At 45.2% G+C, this 26,062-nt stretch overlaps 1 protein-coding gene across 8 annotated transcripts in view; it reads left to right on the top strand.

Annotated features, from left to right (window-relative positions):
* Positions 1-24,650, top strand: part of LOC144093723 (DDB1- and CUL4-associated factor 8) — a 44,018-nt gene extending 19,368 nt beyond the window's left edge. For 4 of the 8 annotated variants that reach the window (XM_077627379.1, XM_077627380.1, XM_077627381.1 and 1 more), the window contains exons 7-14: positions 1,168-1,275; positions 1,436-1,502; positions 3,847-3,904; positions 5,046-5,153; positions 13,804-13,934; positions 15,272-15,391; positions 20,263-20,382; positions 23,924-24,650. In XM_077627379.1, coding sequence (XP_077483505.1) covers positions 1,168-1,275; positions 1,436-1,502; positions 3,847-3,904; positions 5,046-5,153; positions 13,804-13,934; positions 15,272-15,391; positions 20,263-20,382; positions 23,924-24,031 — 820 coding nt within the window. In that variant the 3' untranslated portion in view covers positions 24,032-24,650. Of the gene's footprint in view, positions 1-1,167; positions 1,276-1,435; positions 1,503-3,846; positions 3,905-5,045; positions 5,154-13,803; positions 13,935-15,271; positions 15,392-20,262; positions 20,383-23,891 lie in introns of all 8 variants that reach the window. The other 4 variants (XM_077627385.1, XM_077627383.1, XM_077627384.1 and 1 more) reach the window with 1 other exon arrangement.
* The last annotated feature ends 1,412 nt before the right edge of the window (positions 24,651-26,062 follow it).

Raw genomic sequence — 26,062 nt, 5'->3', positions numbered from 1 at the left:
CGTTTTACATTTTGCGACGCGCGGTACGAACATAACGGTGGAGTGACGTTCTGTTGAGACATCCACCAAGAACCATCGACACTCACAGTGGCTGTATTCGGTCAGTGCTGGAGTGCACCACACGAAGAAAAAAAAAACGATTAAGATGCTTGCCAGCGGCGCAAAAGTGAGACGAGTGGCCAAGCCGGTGTCAGGCTTCTTGCAGTGCCGTACCGCCCACCAGCGCGGATAGTTGTGCGCTGCTTGCTCGGTGGCGCTACGCCTAACGTGCTCCGCAAAGAAGCCTAAAAAGAAAACGTTCTGGAGCTAGCCACCGGTTATCATATAACTAACATTTTGACCAATTTTCGTTGACATGACTGCTTCACACTGAAATGAACGCTGTAGAACTCATTTCCATCATGCCTTCATCAGCGAAGCGAGTGAAAAAGTCAAAAGCTGCCTTGCACCAACGACCGCGGTTCGCATGTGCGGAGTCCGGGCTGTTGGCAAAACCATCGCAGGCAGTCGTGGGCCGCATCGCATCTTTATGTGCACATGACTGCACATTGACTCCGATTCTCCACGGAATGTCAGCTGCGCTATTGAAAATGCAAGCTGTCTTCTGTAGCCATGTTTAGTGAAACCTAAGATGAGATATGAGCACATGTGGAAGCGCAAAAAAAAAAAATAGGCCGCTTACTCTGAAAAATTTTGTTGAAGCGGAACTTCAACAAAATTCGTTGGGGGGGGGGGGGGGGGGGGATAATTGCATTGCCTTGTATGGTATGCTAACGGGGAATCGGAAATACTTCATTAAGGTGGAAATTTTGCTGTCATGGTGGTGTTCGTTGTAGCGGGTTTTGACTGTACGGTACATAGGGGCACCATTGCCCGTTTGTCGGCACTTGAAATTTAGTCGGGCCGGGCCGCATGTGTACCGCTGTCCATAAGGACAAAGAAACTGCTGTGCATAAGGACAAAGCAAAGTAAGCACTCTTAACAGAGGACATAGCACCATGTTTATTTCCTTTAATTTTTTCCTTCATGCAGCATTTTATTATCAGGCATGAACCAACTAGCCTTCATGGAAGCTTGATCTTCTTTCATCGTGCTAGTAATACTACTTAATCTTTTGTCTCCTGAATTCATGAACTGATTTATTCCTTTGCACTTTTTCTTTTTCAGACTAGTCTTGGTGAAGGAGAACGAAAAGAAAGTTCCCCTTTACACAATATTTATTAACCCTACCAACTCAAATGAGTTTGCCGTTGGAGGTAGAGATCACTATGTCAGGTAAGGGAGGTCTTCGTGACAGGCACTAAGCCAGTCCATAGCATTGGCCAGAGTGCATATCTTTACTGGCCTTTCACTTCATCAGCACTTTTTGTCAAAATGTACTTAGAAAGCTTACTGCTATGCTAACGAACCTTTTTTTTTTTTTTTTTTTTTTCAGAGTTTATGATCGGCGATACACAAGGGAAGATTCAAACCCAGTGAAGAAATTTTGTCCGCACCATTTGGTCAGTGGTTTTCAAACCCTTCTGTCATCATTAGTAAAATCTCATTGATTCGAACTCCAAGGAACGGAAAAAAATGTTAGACTTTTCCGAAAGGAAAAATTGAATGACCCCGAAAAAAACTGGCATGAACTGCTTGCATCACAGTAAATTTAATGGTGGAACACTGGGCAATGGTTTCCGAATTTCTAGATCGGAACTGTGTGGCAATGACTGTTTTTCACATTTCCATGAATGATTTATTGTGTGCATACTGTCAGTAGCATCGAAGTAGAACTGCTCGAAAATCTTAACAGTCTCCCACATCCTTCATGGTGCGACTCAGTGGCACTTCATTGCTACCGCATCACACCCATCATAAGCGGCACCATCACGTGTGGAGGCTGCACCGCACGAACAATGAACGGCACGTGACGAGTGCGCAGTTTCGGTGCACTGGAAGAACAGAACTACCGTAAAAACCCGCGTATAATACAAACCCGAATATAATACGAGGTGAAGTTTTAGAGACATGAAATGGAAGAAAAAAAAAAAGTTTTACCCGCGTGTAATAGGAGTGACGAAAGCTCAGAGAAGGCATTTATTCAAATCGCATCCCGCACTTCAGTTCGATCACTTTCCTGTTCCCCAGCGCTTTCTTTGGACATTTCTTTGTCCGGCAAATCATCCCAAACGCACCCATCTTCCGTGCCATCGAGGGTGTTCGAGATGCCGCGCTTCTTAAAAGAACGACACACAAGATCTTCTGGCATGTCCAGGTAAACCGGCGTCTGATCGGCATTGGCTATTTGGCCCTACAGAAAGTTCTTTGACTCGCACAAAGAAATAGCATGGCGCTGAAAACTCACAAGCAGCTCTTTGAACGCTTCAGGCAGCTTCTGTGAAGTCAGGGTCCGCCGGCATAGTGAAAAGCCAGCACGGCACATGTAGCGATGGATCCAGTGCTTCCTCGCTTTGAAGGCAGAGCGCGTTCTCCCTTTTTCGTTTGCAAGCTCTCTAGATTTTGCCTGCATAAGCTGCACGCTCATAGCTAGATGCGCGGCTCGCTGTTGCCGTACGAACTCCGTCAGGCCAAGTTCATTTTATGGGAATGTGCCATTATTCAGGCCGCGAAAGCTTCGTCGTGTTCCGCTGCATGCGAAAAGGGCTTCTTTCTGTCGTCGCCATCCATGAATGCTTCCCTCGATGACACCAAACTGTCTCCCGGCCACACTGTTGCCGATGTTCTCCGCAGCTAAAATCACTTTTCGCTTGAAATCATCCGAGTGCTGTTTTCGAGACCCTGACATCTTGCTCCCAAAAAAACATCCACTTCATGAAGCGTATCTTACATGTGAGTACGTGCATTGTCAACGGGCACACGGCACACCACAGCCCCCCGGCACACCCAAAGGATCAACAACAAAGAAACGACATCGTGACGTCGTTTGTCGAGAGTAAGGAATCCAAGCCGTAGCCACGCAGCAATAACGAAACCAAAACTTCGAGCAACTTCGTAAATTTTTGTTCGGATCCGCTTATAGTACTAGGCAGAAATTTAGGACGCTTATTATGGGAAAACCACCTCGTATTATACGCGGGTTTTTACGGTATGTGTGCGGAAGCAAAGGAAACGGCTTAGCGGCGCGAAGTGACAAGAAAATAAAAATGAAGAAAGAAAACCCCAGCGGTGCGGCAATCCAGAACAGTTCTCAGCTGGGTGAGGTTGGCTGGTAGATGCTGACTGGTCGAGCCACCATTGCTTCAGGCTGGTGCAAAGATCAGAAAAGTGAAATTGAAGCTAAGCACAGTCAGACTGTTATTGGAGACGGGGCTGTTCGCTCTTCGTCAAGCTTGCAGTCACGCGCACCTCGGAGGCACGCGGGCGACTTCTAAGCATGGAACTCAGGTTTTGAGTAGGGCTATTTCAACGATTTCTTGCTGCACTGGTCATACCTATATGTGGCCTTGTTTGGGAGTCCATTCGAAATCATTGGTGTGAGACCCGTAGCATCTGTATTAGCGAGCATCCAATGCCATAGATTTACATGAGGGTTGGCCTGGACCGAGCTGGCAGTTCGAATAATCCAGATTTCTATATTAACAGGTGTCAAATTAACAAGGTTTTTACTGTGCATGCATTGCTGTTTACCAAGCAGAAATTAGTACGTGAAGGTTCTGTCATCTGGAACCGCTTGCGACTAATACTTGTTGTCCTTCTTTGGGGCTACAAATGTTCAGGCAACATGTTATTCATCTTTCAGGCAAACGGCTTGTGTCTAATAATTTTTATTCTATTTTCAATCAACATATGAGCAGTGTTTTGCTTAGGTTAGTACTTATTTGTTCATTTGGTATTGTTTTGCAGATGAACTGCGAGGTGCGGGCTAGCGTTTCCTGCTTGGTGTACAATTACGATGGGTCTGGTATGCTTGCTCCTTTGACACTTACCGTGTTTACTTGCGTAATTTGCGCACGCCTAATTTATTATGCGGATTTTTGAAAAAAAAAAAACCTTTTACTTGCGCATTTTGTGTTCCCTGCTGCACCAGACTACCAGCGTGCAGACTGGTGGGCGCAGGGCAAGCTTGGGATGATCGGTGCAACTGTGTCGCCGTGTGTAGCTATGAAAAGTGTGAGTGGCGAGAATCGCTCACACTGGCAGTAACTTTCCCGGGCGTGCGGTGAAGAGAGAAAGCTTCTGGCAACCTCCGGCACGCACTGGAATCCGAAACTAACGAACCATCTGCTCTGTTTGCTGCCAGTCAGCTGGGCCACATGCGAGGGCGCCATTTTATTGCCTTTTATCTCCATTTACCTGCGACTGCTGGCTTTGCGATTGTATCGTCGTGCGTTTATTGCTTCGAGCTGCGCATGCGCTGTCATGCCATCCCACAGGGGCCTACATAATATGAGAAGGGGCGGGAGAGGGTGTGCATTCTACATTTTAAATCAACTTTTTTTCTTGCTAGTGAAGGGTGCGAGTTGGGGGGATCGACGTACCGGTGTCAATGCACGGTATATGTATTGCGTGTTACGACCTTTGCGGAGCTTTTTTAAGGACATGTTCGCGAAATCTTCGTGTAATTTGCGCACCCCCTTTTTGGAGCCTTGTGTTTTTTTTAACAGCTGCGTTTATTTCGCATGTAGTAGGATAGAAAGCCAGCCGAGTTGAGTTACTTGTGCTCCTCTTGCATGCAGGTTTGCACAGTTGAAGGTGTGTTTTGCAAGCCTTGAAAAGGATAAGTGTTGCCTGCTAGCTGCTTCTAGTCGGGAGAGGTGGTAGCATTGTATCTGCCGCCAGGAGATGCCGCAAGACAATGTTTGGTTATACTGTAAGATATGATTAGCTTAAAAAAAAATATTGTATTACTCTGGGTGCAACATGTCTTTGTTCCTGTAGTTGCATGTGCCTAATAATGGAGCCAGTTGTTTAGAACACATCCTTGTTAATTATAAGTTTGCCTTTAACTTCGCTTATTGCATTGCTGACACATGCTTTTTCCATGCTTCAAAATATGTGTCCTAATTTGTGATATGTGTGTACTTTTCCTTTTTTTATGACAGAGATTCTGGCTTCCTACAATGATGAAGACATCTACATCTTCAACTCTAACCATTCTGATGGTGCAGAATTCGTCCATAGATATAAAGGTCACAGAAACAGTCAGACAGGTGAGCAGTTCATTTCTTTTTCCTATCTGTTGGTTCTGCTTTTTTTGGGTCATCATCCCAGAGTGAGCAAGGTGCTTCTTAATACAATGAACAAATGTTTTGTAATGACTGCCTGGCCACCTCATGTAAGGAGGGCCAGTTTTCATGATGAAATTATGCATTCCAAGAAGCAGAAGAAGCTAGTGTTTCTCATGATTGTCTTGTGATATGAGGAATTTTGTAGCTCCCCTGACTGGATTTGTACATTTTATGTGAACTAGTGCAGAGCATAGATTCACCAGTTTGTCGCACCAATCAGTATGAGGCCGGCGCAATGAAGGTAATGACCAATTTACTGGCTGAAGTGCTAGAGCTTATGATGCCTGGACCGAGAAAGAACCGAACGGCGCGTGACACCGGCAAGAGGAGGGAGGGAGCTCAGTTCGGCTGCACTTTGACGTCATCGTCTTCGGCAGCTGGTGCCGCTCATGCTGCATAAGGCCGCTGCTGCTGCTGCTACAAGTTATCATCATTACAGCAAAACGCAGTCGCTGATGGATTTTCGGACTGGGTGGGACCTGAAAAATAGAAAAATGGTTCAAATACAGTCGAGCCCGCTTATAACGAACATGAGCGTCACGCGGCGTCCGTTCGTTATATCCCGAAGTTCGTAGTAATCGGACCACAGCTTTAAAGACAGTTGCTTGTCAAAACAGTAAATTTTTTCTGTGTGAAAAAGTTCGTGGTGGACGTGTTTTTGCAGCGCAGATCCGATGGGGGAGGTTTCCAGTTTATTTAATGCAGAAGCGTGCTCTTCGCCGAGGCCTTTTGCATAGACAAGTTGTCTGAAATTCTCTATAGCCCATTGCTACAGGCGCGCTAATGGGTGCTGGCTCCGAAGTTTCACCCTCATCCGATTCTTCTGCGTCACTCTTGTCCCACACTTTAGAAATGATGCCCTCGTCCATGCACGGTTCTGCGGTGTCGGTGTCGTCATCGACAGAAATAAAAATCATTCCAACCAACGTCATGACCCCCCATGTCGGAGTCAGCAATGCGCTGCCACAAATTGCCGCTATGCTGGTCATCTTCCGGAGCATCGGGCTCGGCATCAGACACTGTGTCGACGAAGCCGGCCTTGTGGAAGCAGTTCTGCTCGCCAGTGGCCGTCACCTCCGCCCAGGCCGCTTTCATCATCTCTACCGCTGAATACAATGGAAATGGGTACAGTGTTCCCGTCCGCCATCCTGAATTACAACCAGGGCCCGAGATTTGAACGAAGCCAATGAATCGTCCGCACTGCAACAAGAGTGACAAAAGTGCGCGATGGGGTAGACGTGCAACGCACACAGGTGGCAATCAAGCCAATCAAGCTAAAGATACAGACGCACAACGCTAGCGGAGAGACCAATGAGGGGCGTCCGTGAGTGTCAGTGCAGCCACCTCTTGGCTCCCACGGAAGGCCTGCTTCACGGAGCGTGGCCTCCGCGATCGGCACCGGCAGTGGGGCGGTTGATCGCGGAGGCCACGCACGGATTTGCAAAAGAGAGAAGAAGGAAGTGGAGTTGCGAGGAGGGGCAGGAGGGCGATCTTGGAAGGCGTGTCGGCAGGGAAAGTGTAGCTCGCTTGGGAGTGGCACAAAGCGGGGCGGGCATTTCACTTGGGATAAGGCTCGGCCCGAAAACATAGCGCGCGCCGGGCGCACAAAGGGGTCGGAGGCAGGTTATCTCGCATCGCGACGCCGAGTTTACGCCGTTCGTTTGCTGTAACCGATCAGCAGGGCTTAATGGCGTTCATTATACGTGTGATTTTGTGCCATTGAAACAATGTATATTTTGACAATCGTGCAGGTCTCATTCGTTATAAGCGAAAGTTCATCTTAAGTGGAGCGGTTATATGTGGGCTCGACTAATTGAAGAGCCTGAAAAATTTGGGAACTTAAAGATATCAGTTTTACTGAGATAAAACTGGCTGTCAGAGAATGGAAGGTTTGCACTTTGCCACGTTCAACCCACAAACTATTATGTTAGCTCATATTTGAGCCACAGTCATGCTCCCGTGATGTCAGCATCCCACAAGTGCTGGGCACAGTGCACATTACTGATACAGTCGAATCCCACTTCAACGAAATTCACTGGACCCGCTAAATATTTCATTGAAGCGGAGGTTTCGTTGTCATGAAATCGTGCCACAAATTGACAGATTGGACCGGGTAGTTCTTGAACAACATTTATTTTACAAAAATTTGTCAGTTTGTCTTTCGCAGCTTCGAAATCGACATCATGGCGATTTTCTTGGCACGCTGAAAATCTCAAACACATAATACTAAGCACACATGTTACATTTGCTATCAAAACTAATAATAATAATTGGTTTTTGGGGAAAGGAAATGGCGCTGTATCTGTCTCATATATCTTTGGACACCTGAACCATGCTGTAAGGGAAGGGATAAGGGAGGGAGTGAAAGAAGAAAAGAAGGAGGTGCCGTAGTGGAGGGCTCCGGAATAATTTCGACCACCTGGGGATCTTTAACGTGCACTGACATCGCACAGCACATGGGCGCCTTAGCGTTTTTCCTCCATAAAAACGCAGCCGCCGCGGTCGGGTTCGAACCCGGGAACTCCGGATCAGTAGTTGAGCGCCCTAACCACTGAGCCACCGCGGCGGGTCAACTATTAATATTTTTTTTCCGAACATGTTTTAAAAGCGCCCCTGCTTTCGTTGTGCGAGAACCCGTACTTATGCCGCGCCGCCTGGAGGCATTTCAGCCTGGACTATGCGAGCGTGCGCCCGTGTCACTGTGTGTTGAGTAGCGGTCACATGCACGCCAAAATCAATCCTTTAGATGATGTGCTAAAAACGCAGTTGCTCCGATTCTTCGAAGACGTTTTATGTTTTGCAACGTGCGGTACTAACATACCGGCGGAGTGACTTTCTGCTGAGACATCCACCAAGAGCCACCGACACTCGCAGTGGCTGTATTCGGTCAGTGCCAGTACATATAAAATAGATGCACCAGACGGGAAAAAAAGACACTCTGTTATGATGCTCGCCTGCGGCACAAAAGCAAGACTAGAGTGGCCTAGCCGCCGTCAGGCTTCTTGCGACGACGTGCCACACACCGATGCGCTGGGTGACAGCAGATTGTTACGCGTCGCTCGATGTCAATAGGCCTAATGCCTAACGTGCTCCGCAAAGAAGCCTCGGAAAAAGCGCTCTGGAACTAGCCACCAGTTATCATATGGTGTTTAATATTTTCACTGTTGACATGATTGCTTCACTGAAATGAGTGCTCCAGAACTCATTTCCGTTATGCTTCCTCAGCGAAGCATACAAAACCATCGCAGGCATTTGTGTGCCACATCGCATCTTTAAGAGGAGACGCGGGGATCAGATCGCGAATATTGCTAAGAAACTCGATTTTTGGAAACCACGTGTTTCGGTATCTGCAACGCCTAATCTACGTTGTATCAAAATGGTTTTGCTGAAAACGCACTAATAGTGCCCCAAAAAATTTAATTTGTCAGTGCGCAGGGCGAGAAAACAGTTATAAATCGCGCAAAATCACCGCAGTTCGCGAAGCCTTATCTCGTCTTTCCCGCCACCAAGTGCCGCCATCTTGGTATCGTTTGAAAGCTCGAAGTTCCACCATTTTGTTTCTGAATTCTACAGTCGTCGGCATCTTGTAGCTATCACACGAACACAAAAGAAGCGCGGGTATGACAGGGGTGGTCACACGGGCCCTCTGATGAAAGTGGGCCTCCAATTGTCTGCCGGTCTGAAAGGCACCTCCCCATCGGTTGCTCTTGCGCCAGAGGGCAAGCTGGCAACCACAGCGGACCGCTGTTTTCTGCTCCGCAAACTATGCCGGTCTTCATTTGACACGCAGAATTCGGATTTCTAAAAGCCCCCAGGTTAGTAATGGATCGTCGCTCATTTGAAAAAAAATTTTCGACAAAGCACGCCTTCGGAAAACGGAAGCGCAAGCCTCCTACGGCGAGAAAAAGACGGCGGCCAACGGGAGAAGCGGAGCACCCGACTGAACATACGGAAACGTGTCGCGCTATCTTGCACCGCGTTACTCCAGCAGCGAAGCCAACAATCGGAGAAGCATAGCGCCCGACTGAACATACGAAAACATGTCGCGCTATCTTGCACCGCATTACTCCAGCAGCGAAGCCAACAATCGCCCTGTGCCATCGACGCCGATAACCCAGTCGATGGAAGACGCGCCAACGAAGTCTCTTGCACCTTTGCCTATGGCCGCGTGAATCGGTAGCCGAGATTGCAGCGTTGGAGGCGACGCCGGCAGAGATGGTATGCTCTGTTTCTGGCGCATCGTGCGACACGGACACCCAGCCTGTGAGTGCGCCCCAACCGTCGACGAGCTATAGTGCGATAGCTGAAGATTCACCTGATGAATCGTCGCCCGAACTTAGCACCATTCAGGCGCGCCTCGAGCCGTGTTTCGTGTCGTCGGCAGTGACGGCAGAAGCACAGACATGCAGCGTTTGCGACTTCCTTCGCGCAGCGTCCGCAACTGAACGGAAGTTTGGTCAGTGCTGTCAAAGAACGAGCGTGCCTTGCTTTTTGCGATAGAGGCTGCAGTAAATGAGGCAGTCGTGAACTACAGTTCAGGGAGTCAAGGAGCCTACTCGGCAATGTGTGCCACCTTGGGTGTGCATCATGGTGCCCTTGCCGTCAAGAGGGCTCAAGAATAGGGCCAAGAACACCTGAAGAAGGCGTCCAAAGCCCACCAAACAAAGAGGCAAAGGTGGAAGAAGGTGCCTGACAGCAATGATGCAAAATATTAAAGCTCTAGTGCTTTCTAATAAATTTGCAGTGCTTGCAAAACTTTCGAGCCAGTTTTCTCAGAAGTGAGTTTCGTGCCGACTGTCCTGCTTGCAGAAAGCATAGAACAACTATGCCTTGTGGGATTTGCATGGGGTTTGTTGCACTGTATTTCTTAGTAAATTCTCTATGCAGTGACATTCCTATATTTTTAATAACTATCTAATTTTTTTTACAGTTTGCCTAAATTGGCATGTTGATAACGACCGCATATTTCAAACATGGATATAATGTCCTGTTTAAAAAAAAAATAAGGGTGATAAAAATATTTTGAGACTGTCACTGCATGAACTATTCATTTGGCTAAAATATAAAAGCAACTATGAGCTTCAACCACGTTTTTTTGTCATGCAGCCTTTCTGCAAGTTGCATGCAAATAAAAATTAGTAATGTCAAAACTACTCAAGATATATCAATTAAACTTTTTAATTAGTCATTCAGCACACTTCCCAATAACCGTGCCAAATTTCATTGCTCTACTACAAAAAATAAGGAATTTCACTCCGATGGACATGACTGCACATTAATTTCGATTCTCTACGGAATGTCAGCTGTGCTATTTGCAAGTGCAGACTGTCTTCGGCAGCCGTGTTTGGTGAAACCTAACGAGATATGGGCACGTGTGGACGCGAAAAAAAAAAAGCCGCGCTCCAAAAATTGTTTGCTATGGGGGAAAACAATTGCATTGCCTTGTATGGTACGCCGACGGGGAATTGGAAATACTTCGTTGTAGCGGAAATTTCGCTGTCGCTGCATTCGTTGTAGCGGGGTTTGACTGCACCATTTCTGCGGCCTGCAGGTCATACCGCAAACCATGCCATGGACGGACAAGCAATTCTATGCTGTTGTGTCGTAATATATGCCTTGTGCATCATGTGAGGCAAGGAAAAAGTCTGGGTCCAGGGCAACAGTGTCTGGGTGGGCTGGGAAAGGGAACATGCGGGAAGCAAGAGGCTCTGTTACACCCCCTCTTCTTTGCTCCCTATTACTCGAGTGGGGGCGGTGTCTGATGTTAATTCCAATGGCAGATCCGGATCAAGTTTTTCTGCTCTGTTGGGAGCAATCGTATTCCAATGGCAAAACGGGAGTGCGAGTTGTCTGTTCCAATGGCAGATCGAGATCAGACGTCGATCCCGGATCGCTCTGTGGAGCAGCGATATTTGCTCCGCCGAAATCGGCAGATTTGACCGGAACCCCGCGCGACGTTTTACTTTCCCGCGTCTGCTTCCGGTCATGACCGGCTGCATCCTTCCTGTCGTCGCTACGCGGTGATCCGGGCAACGTACAAGCAGTATTTTTGACTTTTTTAATTGAATTTTCCCAAATGTAATTATTTTTCGTTTTGTTCGCGTCCGCACAAGTTAAAACAAAAAAAAATTTTCTTAACATGATGTCAATTCCATCGCGGTCAATACTTTGTGACCGCTTTTTAGACCAAAATCGTTGACTTGTTTGAACCTCCCGCGCTTTCTGACATCAGACGACGTGTACTCTCTAAGCCTAGCAGCTCTGTAAATAAGGAAGCAATCTGAAAATTTGGCGCATTTCATCACTAGAATTTTGTGGTGCGGGCATCATCACACAAAGCGAAAGCTTCGTGCGCCTTTTGTTTGCCGTGAACATGGGAGACAGAGCGGCGGCAAGGACTAATCGCTGGTGAAGCGAGAGGCTGCGCTTCGATGGGCGCCGCCATGTTGCCTGAACTTCGAGCTATTCTTGCGCTGAAGTGCCCCCGCGGGAGCGCATGCATTCCATTGGCAAAATGGGAGGGAGTGATCTCCGCTTGAACTACGCGCTCCGTTTGTGATCCGGCAGAGCGCTCTCGATCTGCCATTGGAATTCAACATGAGTCATGATAGGTGCTTCCACTGTTGTGCAATGGCGCGCTTATCTTCATTAACTGTTTCTTGCGCTGCCATCGCTGCATGTGACCGCGTTGCAGGAGCCTCAAAAAGAAGAGTAGTGTTGTGTGTCATTGCTTCGAGTGGGCACCATGAGGCACAGAAATCACCATGCGTATCCAAGCCAGTCCATAGCCCATATGGTCATTAAGGGGGGAGCCTGGCCTTGTAAAAAGAAAATTTATTAATGTAGGCACACTTGAGAAATCTTCATGCAACACGTACTTTTGTGCGCCAAATCTGAATATGTCATTAATTTCATGTAAAACAATTCCTTGAGCACTTATGTAATTGTTATGCAAGTTTTTCGTGAAGAGCTTTGGAGAAAATTTTCTGCAGAGAACTTGCTGAAATGTATGTTATGGGTTCTCTTGACATAAAGGAATGCAATAAGGGTAAAATTGTCTGCCTGCCTACCATACAACTTGAGTTATAGGTTTTTGAAGTTGTCACTTCAGAAGTGCGAAGAAAAGTTTGTATTCCTGTTTCTGAAGTGGCAGTTTCAGAAACAGGTGCTTGATAGTACCCCTGCAAGAGCTGAAAAAATTGCACAAGTTTTGAATTATCACGGTCTATAAAATCGGTCTGCTACTGCATGAGAGCCTTGTGCATGGCTAAATATGGTACAGATTGAAACTGAAGCTCACTAGCACTTCTGTTCAATGCAGCCTCAGCCACGCCTTGTTTCACTTGCGATGAACTAAGCATACCCTCTGCATTGGAGGCACCTGAGCATATCGTTAATTGATCATCCTGATTGGTGATTGACATGCTTGGTGTTCCATATGCTTATTCTTTTCACAACACTGCTAATTTCCCACTGTGAAGAGCAAAGCTCATCAGCTTCACTTCTCTCACTCTCTGTTCTGCTCGCTCTTCTGGGGGCCTGCATATTATATATTTAGTTTGTTTCTTTCTGTGTCACAGCTTTATTGTGCTCAGGGACTGTGTTTACTAACTGGCTTACATATAACATAGATGCACTGATAGTCATGGCCCGTATACTCACAATTATAGGCCATTTTTGTGCCAAGTAGAGTGCTGTCCAGACAAGCTGTTCCAGACATTGCATGCAGCTGTTTCAGTTGGGCCATCGATTTTCCACTGTTATGCCTAACTCCCACAATTCTACACAGTTGGCAGTGCATGCCTGCAGTCTTTCAAAGTCAGCTCATACTCCGTTACTGGTATTATCTTTTTTGCTTGTCCATGGTTGTAGCAGGTGACATCCAAAACATTGAGATTTTTTTTATCTGTTTGCGTGGTTAGCATGCCCAACAGCACTCGTCTGCGGGTGTGGTCCCCAGTACTTCGAAATACCTGGCATTTGACATCTGAGGTTCTGACTAGACACTGGGCCTGATTTTTCCCACCATGGTGCCCGAGTTCCTGCATTGGTATGCTTCATAATTTAATGAACAGTCAACATAATGAAACAAATATTTAAAAATCATCTCAGTACCTTTGAATTTCAAGAAAAAATATGCACAGCACTTCAGTTATTAAAGATAAAATGGGTCTTTACTTATTACTGAAATACTGAATGAAATACTGCCACTTTTTTTTTTCTTTGCGAACCACAAAATTTTTTTTCTGGTGTTTTGGCTGTCTCTTTACGCACTCCCAAGTTTCGTAAAAGTTGAACAGCCAAATTTTTCATTTGTCACGTTGCAAAGCTCTGTAGTTATCGCACAAATCGGGCATTGTATTCAGTTTTTCATGTGTGCTTGCTTGTACGCATCTGAGCAAAGTGCATCTGTTGTGACACTGCCTGCGACATCTTGAAAAAAAAAAAATCCAGGCTGTCTACAGGGTGCGATGATGAATGCAGCCATTGTTTTAGACCACATAACCTTGTACTCTCGTTCACTATGTGTTGTGATGCTATGAAGGATGGTCTCCACTTTTCTTACCTGCAGTGAAGGGCGTCAACTACATGGGTCTCCGTAGTGAGTACGTCATCAGTGGCAGTGACTGTGGTTACATCTACCTGTGGGACAAGGAAAGTGAGCACATCATCCACTCCATGCATGGAGACGAAGAGGGCGTGGTGAGCTTTTCTTTTTTTTTTAATGAATTTGAGTGGGTTCTTCTATCGGGGCAGCTCGAATAAAATAAAAACTTAGGGAATGGTCTTAATTGACAAGTTTTCTCTTCTGCACTGGGCATTCTTTCTCTTCTGTTAACATGTGGACGTAAGTCCTGACATAAGAAGAGAAATATGGAGCAGTGGCAGTGGAAAAAAAAAAAAAAAATTATGGGGACACCTAAAAAATTCTTGCACTGTGCATACTTGTCTCTGAGTGTCGCTGAGTTGTTGTTGGGGGCTTGGGTGGTGAACGTAGTTTTACTGCATTGAAATGATCTCGTACTTTGTCAGCGGTGAACTTTGCTGTCTTGCCTGATGATGTAGACAGAAGCGATTCAACTTCGGATGATGGACTCTATAAGCCACATTTACGTGAACATGACAGTGGGCATCGTATTTCCTAGCGTATCTCGTGGAACTGACACGCCACTGTGCACAGTCCGCTGTTATTCACCTGAAAAGGTATTGTTCGATCTACCCGTGTCTTGTGATGACCTCTTGCTCCAGGAGGGGTGATGACGTCATTCGCAGGCCGCGTTTCTGCCCCGTGTGCCTGCCACGGCTTTCTGCCAGTGGCGGGGTTTTCGGTCACTGAGCCAAGTAATGCTCTCGCATTAAAAAGAAAATCTTCGTAGTCGCATGACGACATGCACTCATGATTTCAAAGGCTGCGTGAAAACACTAGCTATAGTTGCTCCTAACTGGTAAAAATGCAGAGTAGTTTCAGTGCATGCTATGCCTGTCATGAGCCTTTGGGGTTGGGGGCGGGGGGGTGCACATACAAATTGTCACTCCATGCTATGTATCACCATACTTTAGAAATGTGATTTGTGTGCTTCCAACCTGCTCCCAATTCCACCCCTGCATTAGAATGTGGTAATAAATCAATATAGGCCCCACTTTCAGTTTGTCCCAGTGTCCCCTTAAAACGCTCCAGAGCATAACATGGCTGTTGCTACAAGCTGTGGTAATCAGTAGTTGTTAAGCTCCAGTACTACTGATTTTGAATTGGAGTAGTACAGATGCACCAACTTATGAGTGGGTAGTGGTGAAAGAAATATCGGGAGTGTTGAAACATAAGGATCGTTGAAGTTGCAAGTATACCTGTAATGAGTTGTGTACCTAACAGCTGCCAGCTTTATTTTTATTTGAAGGTCTTGTTGACTAGTAGGACTTACTAGTTCATGAGCTGCTTACCTGCAGTTGTCAGCATGGCTAAACCAGAAGGAACAGGAGCACAGATGAGCGAGGACAAAGAAGAAGAAAGGCACCTTGTTGCCTTCTATCTTTTTTTCCAGGTGAACTGCTTGGAGCCTCATCCTAGCTGCCCTATTCTTGCCACAAGCGGCCTGGATGAAGATGTCAAAATATGGGTGCCTTCTTGTGAGACCCCTCCCTACATGTCTGACCTGAAGACGGTGAGGGAATCCATGTGGTCATGTAAATCTGCGTGGTCATGTAAACGCACCACTGTTCGGGAAACAGCATGGTGGAGCAAGATCTTCATCACGGCTTTTTTTGAGCTGCAGAACTGAAGGCATTGTTATACAGCTGCTATAGCCGTACATTGACAAAGTTAAGATGTGCAAGGTTTGATCATGCCTAGGGGTTGGGAATTTTCAGTTCAATCCAGAAAAAAAAAAAATTTACAATAAAAGTAGGCAATATTTAATTTTCAAAATTCAGCTGTAACCAAAAAAGGTCATTATCCTTGACATGCGTGCCGCAACTTCCTGACTATGTAGGTGTTGCACTCAGTCAGAGGAGATAATGAAAGGCATGGTAGCCACGGGCAGGGTGAGATAGTGGTACTCTTGGATTTGTGCAAGTGTGTGTTTTGAGGCATTGTTTCTCTATCTTACACGCCTCTGCAGCAAAGCACAGTTTTTTCCCTCTGATCACTCGCTCAGGCTATTTACTTGTTTAAGTAGCTTTCTCCACTGCATGTTGAGTACACTCGCACAGAACTATGCTCAAGCGTCACAAGAAAATGCCATGCTCTGGCAACCGCGACATTTCAGTGGCAGTTCCATCACTGACATCAGCACACTAACCACGTGATGCCCCACTCCCAGCCCCCACTCTCAGCCCAACAATAACTGACCACGTGATGCCCCACTCCCAATCCAGCCCCCACTCTCAACACACTCCTAGCCCAACAATAAAAAGACAACCCAGTTTTTAAATGTAAATTTCCTCTTGTACTTTTGTCTGACAGCTCCATCATTCATTTTTCGTTACTTTCTTTTTAATGGCAATAGCACTTCCTTCTATAAGCTAAGTAAACCTGGGGCAAATTAAAAAGGGGGCAGGGGTTCCCCTTCTCAGTGAAAAGTTTTCTATGGGAATAACACAAAAATGAATTTTTTTTCATGAAGTACAATAAATGCATTGTAAAAACAGCCAGCCAACTCCCTTCCTCCTATTACTCCTCCATATGTCACTTACATTCCTGCTATGACCAATTAAGTATTAATTACTAATAAATAGGGGTGTGCAAATATTGAAATTTTTTATTACAAATCGAATACGAATATGAAGAAAAAATGGCTTCGAATATTGAATCGAATATCTGTTCAGTACAAAAAAAAATTCAGAAAATGATAAACAAGCAAGTGTTGTTGCCCTTATTTTTATTAAATAATGTATGGTCTTTGAAACTAAAATAAACAAAACTAGACTGCCTCAATGCCATATAAAAAACATGTGCACAGAAATGTATACTATTGATAGACAGCATAACAGTATACAAATTGTAAAGAGATCATGCAAAACAAAATCTATAAAATGACAAGACTGGCAACAAAAACTAACATAACTAGTAAAACCTCATTTATTCGGAGTTCAAGGAACCGGAAGAAATGCGTGGTTTATCTCAAGGCCTCGGTTTCTAAAATTCTCCGTGCACCCCCCCCCTGGAAAAAGAAGAAAAACCTGCCAAAAATGCAAAGATGCAGTAAGGCCTTATGAGGCAGCTCCATCGCACTAACACCTGTAAGCCCGTGACGAGCCACCCGTTTTGGAGTGCTGGAAGAACAGCACTAATGGAACCAAGGGGCCAGGGAACACACACTGGCGTCGGAACAGTGACACGGTTTCTAAAAAGGAAAAAGAAATCACCTGCGACGCGCCAGTCTGCGTCCGAAAGCCGCGCGGAGCTGGGATTGGACTACCGGCAAATGCGCAGGCAAATGACAGTTGCAGTTGCCACGGGGCAGCGGTGAAGCTCAGAAACCGAAACTACGGGGCCAGGCTATTTTTTGACCTAGCGGCAGGGGCCTTCTGATCGTTGTCGCGCATGCCGTTACGCCCACTAAAAAGTTGCACGAGTTACAATGCACCATGCAATAGGCGGGATTTTTACAGGAACGCTTGCCCTATTGTGACAACTCGACGCACCCCTTCAGGAGGCTCCCGCGAAATTCCACAAGTAGGCTTTCCCGCATAGCGTAGTTTACAGAACAGGATGGCGGAGGTCACACTCGGAGAGTTATGAATGCGACAGGACGCATTGTTCGGATGTGGGCATTAAATATGTAACGTATTACGGAAGGGTTTAAAAAAGCACGATTTCACGTTGCATTTGTTCGAACCAGGTCGTCGGCCATCTTGTTTGCAGCACGTGTGGTATATGGGAAAGCCCACTTGAGGAATTTCTGCGAGGTCAAGCCTAGCGCCGTCGGAATCTGATCGCTCCGCATGATAAATGACAGAGAAGGAAGGGACTAGGACCTTTGTATTGTTTTCCTGGAATTTTTAACTCGATAATCCGCTAATTTGCCCAGATATTGTCGTTTTGCCACGGTCAAATTTATGAAAGTCTGCGCAGTATACGATTGGTGGCGAGTATTCAGGAATTTTCGAATATTTGGAAATTCTCGAATATCAGTTTCTCGAATGCGAATCTAATATCAAACATATTCAATTCGTATTTGAAATTTCAAATATTCGCACACCCCTACAAAAAATTGATTGCTCGTATTGACAAAAAAATCAGTGTAAACTAAAAGTAACTTTGATAATGCAGTAACATCACAATATACACCGGAAAGCACCGGTAACTCCACTTTTGAAAATAATGTTCACAAAAAAAAAACGGAAACTGCATCTGAAATAAAGCCAAAAAAAGTCCAAATTTTCAAGTAAAACCTGAAAACTCTGACCCCTTATTATACCTCAGCATAGCAGTAGCCATTATTTACTTTCCATTCCAGACTGCACGGAATAGCAAAGTTTGTAAAGCTGATGCCTCTGTAGTTTAGCTCTAAAAAAAGGTTTTCTGTACAGTAAAAGCTCTACGGGGCACTGACACAGTTTAAATTAACCGAAATTCAAACTAACGAAAGTGAACAGAACATGTACACTGTGATCGGGAAGCAGGCTGGTAATGAGATTACCCTGTTTAATCGTTCTAAAAATTCAGTCATCACCTTTTGCTTTTTTTTTTTCCTGGAAGACAACGGCCAGCTCCTTCTCTAAAGCCTGAACTTATTGGAAGGCCTCTTTTTCATCTTCAAAACTGAAGAGACAGGCATTGTTCGGCAGGCCCCAACTTGCGCAGCGGAGAGCTGCTCCAGAGTCGCGAGGGGCGTGCAACCGCCTCCGAGCATGGTTGCATCTAGAAAATCGAGCAGCGCGTGACTGCTCGAAACGAAACTTCATTGCTGGCTGGAAATGAAGCTGCGGAAAACTTTTATCGCAGGTGCAAGTGGTTGAGTGGAGCGCGGGCCGAAGCACGTATCGGAGCGCATACTTAATATAGGCACCGCACTGCTGTCACAAACGGAGCGCATGGCAGACGTAAATGTAACGACGATTATAGTGGTGAGCACGCTGCCAGCCGTGCCATCTGGGGCAGTACGGGTGAGGCTGGCAGGAGCGTCTGCGCAAACTTGGCAACCTGCCACGCCAGCCCGCAACTCTTGCTGTCTCGTCCAAAATCGGCGAATCGGCGCCGAATGTGACGCGCTGCTTGTGCTCGGAGGCGGCGCGCTGTGTTTATTGAGTTTACAGATGCCCAAAGATTAGTAAAAGGACTGAAAGGGTGAGTGCCGTTGGCACACCCGTCAGCTGTGAAGCCCATCGCGCTGGGGCAGCTCGCGAGCTTGCCACATAAGATGCACGTAAGACCGTTGCTGCTGACGAAGAAAGGTCACAATGAGCACTTTAATCGCAAATAACAATGTTTTTTTTGTGAGATCCACAGCTAATTTTTAGTGGTTTCTGAGCATGCTAGGAGGCGAATTTCTGTGCTGCAAAATTTCAGTACTATGAAGTAACCTGCCAATTTTACAGACTTCATTAAGTGGAGGTTTAACTACTATTTTAAAACTTGGGTTAACCTTCTGCCCCACCAAGCTTTTTCTCTTAAGTTTGGCTTGGGACTCCTGACCCTTTCTTGCCTAATTTTTGCTACGTATATACCAGCACCCTTTCTTGTGGCTCCTCTGAAATGCATTGTATAGCATCTTTTTCGTGCCCAAGAGGGAACGCAACGCAGTCAGCTGGTTGTGCATCCAACCATCTCGCTACACATTTAATCCCCGTGACCAATAATAACGACGTTTTCCGTGTTTGCATCTATGAAAGGGACTCACACGAGTTCACTGACAATGAAAACAGCCTTGGGGAAGAGGACAATTATGTTCCTCCGTCAGGCAACAGAGGAAGCTCTTGTGAGGACACTAGTGTAGCTGAAATTGGCAGAAAGGAGGCAGTGTTTTAGTACAGGACATACAGCAAGCATCTGTTCAGGCAAAGGCATTAAAAACTTACATGCAGAATGGGATTCCCATTGAAGGGCTTGAGCATGCATTTTCATGACACTGAGGTTTACAAACTATTTGCATAGTATATGCTTGCAGAAGTTTTCAGAGCAAGAAAGCCGCGACAAAGGCTAATTTTCGGCCAGTCGAACCATGTTTTCATTACTGAAGGGCACTTCTCTATGTGACCTGCAGATTGCACCCCTTAATGCCAGGCTGTGCCTCTAGGCGATGATCAAATTAAGATTTTTTGCACATATGTGTCCTGAATACTTTTGCTGGCACTTGTAAAAGGCAGTGGTGTTCCTTTGTGATGTCTGGAATTCACAAATAGTTACCATGGACACAGGCCAACCTTCATGACTCCTTGTTAGAACTTCTTTGTTTGTGTATTCTTCCTAGTCTTGCTGTGGTGATTGAAACCTGTGACTGTTTTGTTGTTGTGTTTTTGTTGCATTCATCTATGAAAACAAGGCTACTTGAATAAGGGTGTGGCCATGTGTCCCTCTTTTCTTCATTTGCAGAGGGTTTGCAAAAACATGAAAGAGCGGGAAGAAGAAAGGAAACGTGAGGGTCACGAAGCCATTGATAGCCAAATGTTGTGGTACCTCATGCAGCAGCTACATCGATCAGCCCAGAGTCGAGTAAGGCTTTCTCTTAAGTAACTAACCGAAATTTATGAGTGCATTTTTGCCTCGCATTTCTTTTTCTTTCCAATTCGTTTGAGGTGACTTTTTCTTTCCAATTCGTTTGAGGTGAGCATCTCAGGCTTGCTGTCTGCTCACTGCTTGACTTGGTGTTATATATTCTGCAAATTACAGTTTTAGTGCTCAATATTGAACTGTAAACAATCTTTTGTCATTGCACAGAACCTCTGGTGCAACCCATTGGTTGTAGGTTTCACTGCATGAAATTTTAGTATAGCAGTCTCCTCATACTGGTAAGCATTCTTACAGTCTTGGCATAATCAGGGGGATACTTTTTTCTTCATGAAGCTTGTTTGTGTCAGTGCTGCCAGCTGATATTTGGATGTATCACTAGACAGAGCACTTTTCAGTCTTTCTGTCTGATTGTGGTGACAGGAAAAATTGGGCTGAAATGAGAGAAGATCAGTGACTGTTACCTGGTTCAGCTTCAGACGTTTTTGGCCCAAATGTGCAAGTGCCTTTGTGTGCAGATATTTCCAGTTCAATCTATTTTGAGTAGAAAGCTGGGTGTATCTGGTAACTTCTCTGCAAATGACAGTGCAGAATCATCTCTTTAATGTGTAACGTAATGGCAAGATTCCACCTCGTGTACAGCGGTAGTGATACTGACACTGCATCTTAGTACTTGATTATGTCAGAATGATAGCACCTGAGAAAGGCTTGGACACTTACATTATAAGTAGGATGCTCTGTAGTGATAACTGAAAACTCCTTTGAGTCCACTTCGGTGACAGTTGTTACCAAAATGGTAGTGCAAAGTGCGCTGTTATATCTTGGCTGTGGCTATGTGAACATATGTACAAAATCTACAGCATGCTTCTGCAGGTCCACACTGTCTTATGCACAGTCGGTGGCAAACAGTTAGAGGATGCACATGTTTGAAACAAATTTATCACAGCGAAGCCTCATGATGCATTTTCCTGGTGTTGACACCAGCAGATAGAGCATACACATCCCTTCATGCTTTCAGGCGTTATGAACAATTTGGTTTTTGTGGATGGCAGCAAAATTGATGGTTTTTTAAACTCACAACCGCATCCTGTTAACATGAACTTTTGCTGTTGAAGTACCTCCAGGCAACAGCATTTTTGCTGTTGCCGCTCTGTATCTTGTTTCCTTTGGTGCCCTTAAAGGCCTGCTCTTTTGTTGGAATTCATAACTTTCAAGCATGCTGCGCTAGCTCTGTGGAGAATACTGGTTGGCTTCAGTCTCGTCATCTGGTCATGTCCAGAAGATGCCCACATCATTCCCGTTAGCATTTCATCTGCCATTTCCTTTGCTGTTCCTTAAAGGCCCACCCCTTGGGCAAGAGTTGTGTATGCACCTGCACAGCTTGGCAAAACGTAAAATAGAGTTGAGGCACTGCGTGAAAAATTATAGAGAAGGAAAAGACATCAAGGAAAGCACCCATAGTGTGACTGCATTAAATGCAGACGCATGCGTTAGCATTTGGTAGCTTTGCCTGCTTTTCCTATGTATGCCCTGAAAGCAGTGAATACCCCCGGCAACTGCGGAACCAAAAGTTTAGACGGGCACCGGCACCTGTTGATAGTCCTTACTGGGCGGAGCAATCATCTCTGTCTGGACTAAGAAATAAGACAAATAGACGTCACCTTTTTGCACAGAGCTGTTGCTTGCACCTGTAGAGTCAAGGTCGATGCTAAGAAATCATGAAAACACCGCCGTGGCTGAACAGGGTCAGTGCTAGAAGGGAACGGCACTTTGGCCGCCATGCTTGCACAGTCTCTCCGTATTGACACGTTTCACGCAAAATTTAAAAATACTCCGTCAGGCGGCAGAAAAAAAAAGAACACTTTTGAAACTGGAGTACGATCCTTCTGAATGGCGTGACTTGTCCAGAAGTGGCCCACATTGCTCAGAATAGGTCATTTCACACGATCGTTCAAATTGAATGATTTGAATAGGCTCAGTAAGGAAAGAGTAAAGTATCATTTATTCATCTTCATTTTCTTCGCACTTATATTTTATGAACTGCATGACGTAACAGTATGATCTCTACCTCTGTTTTTAGGTGCAATAGCAGCAGTGGCAGCTTGCTTTGTAAAATTCTGCCTGTAGGCACCCGGGAGGCGCACATTGCTTGCACCCCTTTTTTTCTGGGTGACCAGCAGCAGTGGCAGCGTGTTTTAAAACAACTTTTTTGTGTGGGAATTTTGTGCTTCCTGTGGCTCTTGTTCAAGTGCACTGGCTCCTGCATCACCAGACACAAAGCTTGCATCACACTGAATGGAAACAAGGGTTTGCAATGAGCATGCTCAAACCTCCTCTCTCCTCTAGCTAGCGTAGTCTTGGATGCTCCGTCTCCCTTAGTTGCTCAGAAACGTGGGACATGTAGCGAGTGTGTGGACGAGCATTCTCTTCACTAGAGCTTGCAAACTTACCAGCAAAGGCAAAGCAGTGCCTTCCTCCGAGCACTCTGCCTGAGTGGTGCAAGCCCAGGCACGCTTGTTACGCAGTTGACTGAAACAACATTGGAACAATTTTTTTTTTTTTAGAAAATTTGGACTATCTGAAAACTGGCACCTGAGTTGGCTGACATTCTTTATAAAGTAATCTGAAAACCCCATGTAGTATGGGTATTGTGCATTTTCATCACGGTGTAGTTTGCTGACAAAATATTCTGTGCAATAACCTGTGCACCCTGAATACCATCGTTTTTTGTAATCATTCACATTCCTGTAAGTGTTGTACCTCTCTAAAGTAGCAAGTCACTTGCTTAAATTTTAGGGTTCATGCATCTTGGAGTAACAGCACCTAGGCAGGTAGTATTATACAGTAGTCTGAAAAATTCTTGCATTTCTGCTGTAATTACAAGTGGATTTGATTCAGGGGTCATGACATCTAACCTCATATATCTTGTGAAATTCACCAAAGCTAAAATTCTTGACCAGATTTGTGCAGCTTTTTTGTGAAAGTAAACATTATAAATCGTGGAAGTAAATTTTGATTGTGGACCTGGTATACTGCTTTTAGCATTTAAGGCAAACCATTTTCTTTGTAACTAGGATGTTGAAGTAAAATAAAGGAATAACCGAAGCGTAATTTCAAGAAAAAAATGTCATGTTGCTTTAATGAATGTCCACAGGGTATCTGCATTTTGTTATAGTGTGTTGTTAGGTATCGTTTTAAATTACTGCAGTAAATAAACATGTTATCGCAGTGCAGTGCTCCATTAGCTTTCTTTGTGCTATCCTTTATCAGCTCATGGGAACACCGTGTTTTTCGCCTTACCAAGGTACGTGCATATTTTAGTGAATTAAAACGAGGACAACGGGTCGGTAGTTCCAAACTTCACATCACCTTGCCAGTGAATGTATATGCCATGTTCTTGTAGAGTAGTTGTTTGTTTGGCATTAAGAGTGCTTTGTAGGGAATGTTCTCATGCCTAGGCAGTTACACGCTTATACTTACCATCTCTCTTTCAGCATCATAACATTCTCTTTTTGAACCTTTAAAGGCGCGTGGTGACAGAGGTGGCGGCGCCGACAGCAGTACCGACAGTGACAACAGTGACGATGATGATGACATGGACACTCAGCACTCTGTGCAGTGCGTGCAGTCGTGATGTGTGTGAGCGGAAAGTGGGGGGAGGGCAGGGGGGACTCATTGTCCCAAGCCACCAGGGATGAAGATTGTTTTCATGTGATGAAAAGGAAAAAGACTGTGTGCAATGGACACTTCCCGAGGAGCATCGGCTGCTTTGTCATCAATTAAAACACACAGAACGCTGTGTGATCCTCTGTGCATATACAGAATGATCCTTGCATCAAAGGATTGCACAGCTGTCTCTTTTCCTTTTTTTTTTGTACTAGTGTAGAAACACTGCACAAAATGTGAATACTTATATGTCTCTGTACAAATGTAATGGCTCAGATTCGAATTATGTATGCATCCTTTCTTCGCCTCATTTACATTTTATGAATGTGCGTGTGGTGTTTCTTTTTGATTAGATTTGCGAAGGAGGCGCAAATTTTATTACATAAAGTACAGAAAAAATACAGAAGGCAAATATGTAATAAAGGTGCCACATTAATATGCTGGGCATACATAGAACTGGCTTCTAGAAACATGGTAACCAGCAAAAGCGATGTTATCAATCTTGGAGAGTACATTAAGTGCAGTACTATTTTGCTGTAAAGGAGTGTTAGTTGAATAAAGTGATACCTGAGGTTGTTGCAGATTCAGTTACGGCTGTTTTTCTTTTTCACTGCATTTTTACACCAGTCATGTTGATGGGTTGAGTAAACATTAGTAACTGGTTGGTTTGTGCTTGGCTAACCTGTTACCTCTTCAGTGCACTTTTTTTTTTTTCCAGCCTGTTGGCACTATTATTTTCATCACAATAAAGTTTTTGTTTTGAACAGTATTTTTTAGCCACACGTTTTGAAAAAAAAAAATGAATGGCTATCTGTCATCTGCTTTTTCACACTACTACCGGCTTCCACTTTTGAAAGCACGGAGCACCGACAGTGGATTCTGCTAGGTGGGCATTTGCATGAAGTATGAAAAGAATCCATGGGCATTGAAGCATTTGTTTACCTTGTTGCTTGTTATTTGCTTTTCACAATGCTTTTTTTTTTCTCTTCCTTTCTCACCCTTCATCGCGTTGGCTCTGGGCGGCTACATGCACACATGATGTGATTATGGAGATGGCACTGATATGTAATAATGGCATATTCTAATCTGCGATCCGTAGCGGCTCTCTGAATCTGTGAAAGAGCAAGCTATCTGTTGCAGTGCACTCGAAACTCTGGATCCGAATCCAAATCGCCCATTGAAGCAGATCCTTCAGTTTCGTCGAGCATGAAAACTTGCTCTGAATCACTGATTGGAATACATCGCAAGAATGTTCAATGCGCGGAGCATCTGATGAAGAACCCCAGAACCACAGGTAGTCTGAATCATTCTGTAGCCCTCCAGACTGGTGCCGCTTTCTCTCTCCCACTTAGAAATGCTAGAGGCCCGTGCGCTGTGTGAGTGTATGTTACAGAACCCTAGGTGGTCGAAATTTCCGGAGCTGTGTGCTGTGCGGTATCGGTGCATGTTACAGAACCCCAGGTGGTCGAAATTTCCAGAGCCCTTCACTACGATGTCCCTCCAGGTATCCAGCGAGTAGTGAGACAGTTACTGCATCTTTCCTTTCGTCAAATTCGATTTTCACTCCTGAAATGTCTGTGGTGCAAACGCATTTTTTAATGCCATTAAGGAGAAAACTTGTCTGTGTGAAGCCTCAGTCAGAAAGGTGGAGTATAGTAGTACCAGTATAGTACTAGAAGTATAGCAAGTGTAATGTGTGTAGCTTTAATTAGTTTGTAATTAGCAGTTGGCACACCAAAACACATACACTCAGTAGTTAGAATGAGATCTAAGAGGAGCTCTTCAATTGAAAAATAATTTAACCGCCGTTTAAATCCGTTGACTTGCTACACTGCATGGGGAAGGGGTTCGGGGAGAGGAAAGGTGGACTGAGGGGAGGTTTGGGAAATGGGTGACAAAGTTGTTGCCTCAAAAGCGATGGCACATATCCACGGCGGGGGGTTGGCCAGGGTTTGGTGCAGATCGAAACAGGAGAAAATTCGTCCAGGTTTATCTCAAG

Source organism: Amblyomma americanum, chromosome 6 (genome assembly GCF_052857255.1).
Source record: "Amblyomma americanum isolate KBUSLIRL-KWMA chromosome 6, ASM5285725v1, whole genome shotgun sequence".
NCBI lineage: Eukaryota > Metazoa > Arthropoda > Arachnida > Ixodida > Ixodidae > Amblyomma > Amblyomma americanum.
Note: the sequence above shows the minus strand (reverse complement) of the source record. Positions and strands in the feature narration are given on the sequence as shown.